The following is a 2,537-nucleotide window of genomic DNA, read 5'->3' on the forward strand; positions in this document are numbered from 1 at the left end:
TGCAAATTCCAGCACACCTGAAAGCGCCAGGCTTTCCTTTGGCATGGTGCAAATTCCAGCACACCTGAAAGCGCCAGGCTTTCCTTTGGCATGGTGCAAATTCCAGCACACCTGAAAGCGCCAGGCTTTCCTTTGGCATGGTGCAAATTCCAGCACACCTGAAAGCGCCAGGCTTTCCTTTGGCATGGTGCAAATTCCAGCACACCTGAAAGCGCCAGGCTTTCCTTTGGCATGCTGCAAATTCCAGCACACCTGAAAGTGCCAGGCTTTCCTTTGGCATGATGCAAATGCAGAGATATGTAGGCAGACGTATAAAAATTCCCATCCTGGCAATAGGCTCCATTGTGATGTACCAAAACCAGTTCTAAGGGGATGGGGAAGTCTGATGCTGCTGCTGTCAAAGCCAGGAGCTCTTAAACATTCTCAGCAGGTGATCCTGGGATGACCCTGCTGCTCCTCCAGCTGATTTCTCTGCTTCTTTTGCAGAGTATTGATAAGAGATTCTGAAAATTGGGTGGGGAATGTCCCAAGAGGTTGAACACTGATGGGCATACTTCCAGCTGACTCACAGTGGGTGTTCCCTTCTGTAGGAAGCTTACATGATTGCCGTGACCCTGGGTGAGTGGAAGAAGAAGCTGGAGTCCCCCAACAGAGAAGTCATTATCCTGCACAACCCAAAGGTGAGCAGGGCCTGCTGAGGACATCCCATTGGGTCTCTTGGTGCTGTTCCCTTCGAATGAGTTGTCCCAAAGGCTTTCCACTCACCTGCCTGTGCCACAGGAGAGGGCAGTGGCAGCTGAGCCTGCCAACAGCTTCACATTTCTTTCCAACACCTCTGTGGGCAAAGCACGCTCTGGTACCACGCCGTGTCAGCCGCTGTCGCTGTGCTGCTCTGGGTCACTGACAGGCTCTTCTTGTTCCCAAGCTGATGGTTCACTACCATCCCGTTGCCAGCTCTGATGATTGGGTCTCCACCCCCACGGAGCAAGGCCGGCCCCGCACTGTGAAGAGAGGAGTGGAGAACATCGCTGTGGAGATCCCCAATGGTGAGCCCCTGCTCCCCTGCACCCATCCCAAACCCTCTGGGACCGTGTCCACAGGGGTCTGGGGATGAGGGAAGAGACGAGGATCTGGCTCCATGTTTCAGAAGGCTTGATTTATTATTTTATTATATCTATTTTTATTTATATTATTATATATTTATAAACATATTAAAATATAATATATAATATATTATATATATTATATTTATATATTATATTTATATATTATATTTTATTATATATTATATTTAAACGATACTAAAAGAATAGAAGAAAGGATTTCATCAGAAGGCTAGCTAGAGAATAGAAAAGGAATGAATGATAACAAAAGCTTGTGGCTTGGACAGAGAGTCCGAGCCAGCTGGGCTGTGATTGGCCATTAATTAGAAACAACCACACGAGACCAATCACAGATGCACCTGTTGCATTCCACAGCAGCAGATAACCATTGTTTACATTTTGTTCCTCTCAGCTTTTCAAGAAGAAAAAAATCTTTAAAAAAAGATTTTTCATAAAAGATGTCTGTGACAACCCCGGGTGGTGTTTTCCACCCTGATCGCTCACAAAGACTGGAGGAAGCTCCCATGATCCTTTAAGTCAAGTGCACGTCAAAACATTTCGTGCCAAAAGGATCCAAATGGTTTCAGAAACCTCCCCAGCCCCTGCAGAGCTGCAGATCCAGGGGAGGGTGGTGAGCTCCCAGCTGCTGTGCAGAGACAGAGCTGCTGGGAGCTCTGCAGTGCCTGAAATGACCCCTGAGGATTTGTACAGGAGGGGAGCTTGTTTCCCTGCTAGGGACACAGTGCTTTGTCACTTACCCTTGTGCTGGTGACTCTCTGGGGCATGTGCTGTCCCCATCTCTGCAGCCAGGTGCCAGCTCTGTCCCCTCCCAGCTGCCCTGAGCTGCCAGTGGGGCCTCAGCACTTGTCCCCATGAGGACACCAGGCAGTTGCTCCATTTTCCATGGCTGCCTGCCCTCAGGAAGGCACATATGCAAACTAAGGTGTGTGGGAAGCAGAGAACAAGCCCTGACTCCACCTGGGCCCTACCTGGGAGATGCAGCTCCGTGGGGCTCCTCAGAGTGGGCTGGGCATGGGGCAGCTGCACTGAGACCTCCTGGTCCTGCAATTGAGCACTGACACCTCCTGATCCTGCAGTTCAGCACTGACACCTCCTGATCCTGCAGTTGAGCACTGACACCTCCTGATCCTGCAGTTCCCTGTGCTGGGCAGGGCTGAAGGGCAGTGGGGATGAGCCACCACCCCTTTCTCTACTGTCCTGTTGGTCCACATCCATCCTAGGGCAGCTGACCTGAGCAACCCCAGCAGCCTTGAGGTGTAAATGCAGGCACTGAGGAGGGTTTTCATGGGCCGAGGTGAGGGTGGGGGGCTCCAGGCTCTCTGCTCCCTGCTGGGTGCTGCCTGCTCAGCAGCCGTGCCCTGAGCTGCCCTCCCCTCCTCAGGAGAGCCTCTGCAGATCGACCACCTGGTGTTC

General features: G+C 51.3%; 1 protein-coding gene across 1 annotated transcript in view; it reads left to right on the forward strand.

The window, feature by feature from the left end:
- DDHD2 (DDHD domain containing 2) overlaps positions 1-2,537 on the forward strand; it is a 10,712-nt gene that overhangs the window by 1,280 nt on the left and 6,895 nt on the right. The window contains exons 3-5 of the mRNA XM_031064496.1: positions 591-680; positions 926-1,046; positions 2,506-2,531. Coding sequence (XP_030920356.1) covers positions 591-680; positions 926-1,046; positions 2,506-2,531 — 237 coding nt within the window. The remainder of the gene's footprint in view (positions 1-590; positions 681-925; positions 1,047-2,505; positions 2,532-2,537) is intronic.

This window comes from Geospiza fortis, unplaced genomic scaffold (assembly GCF_000277835.1).
Source record: "Geospiza fortis unplaced genomic scaffold, GeoFor_1.0 scaffold371, whole genome shotgun sequence".
Classification (NCBI taxonomy): Eukaryota; Metazoa; Chordata; class Aves; order Passeriformes; family Thraupidae; genus Geospiza; species Geospiza fortis.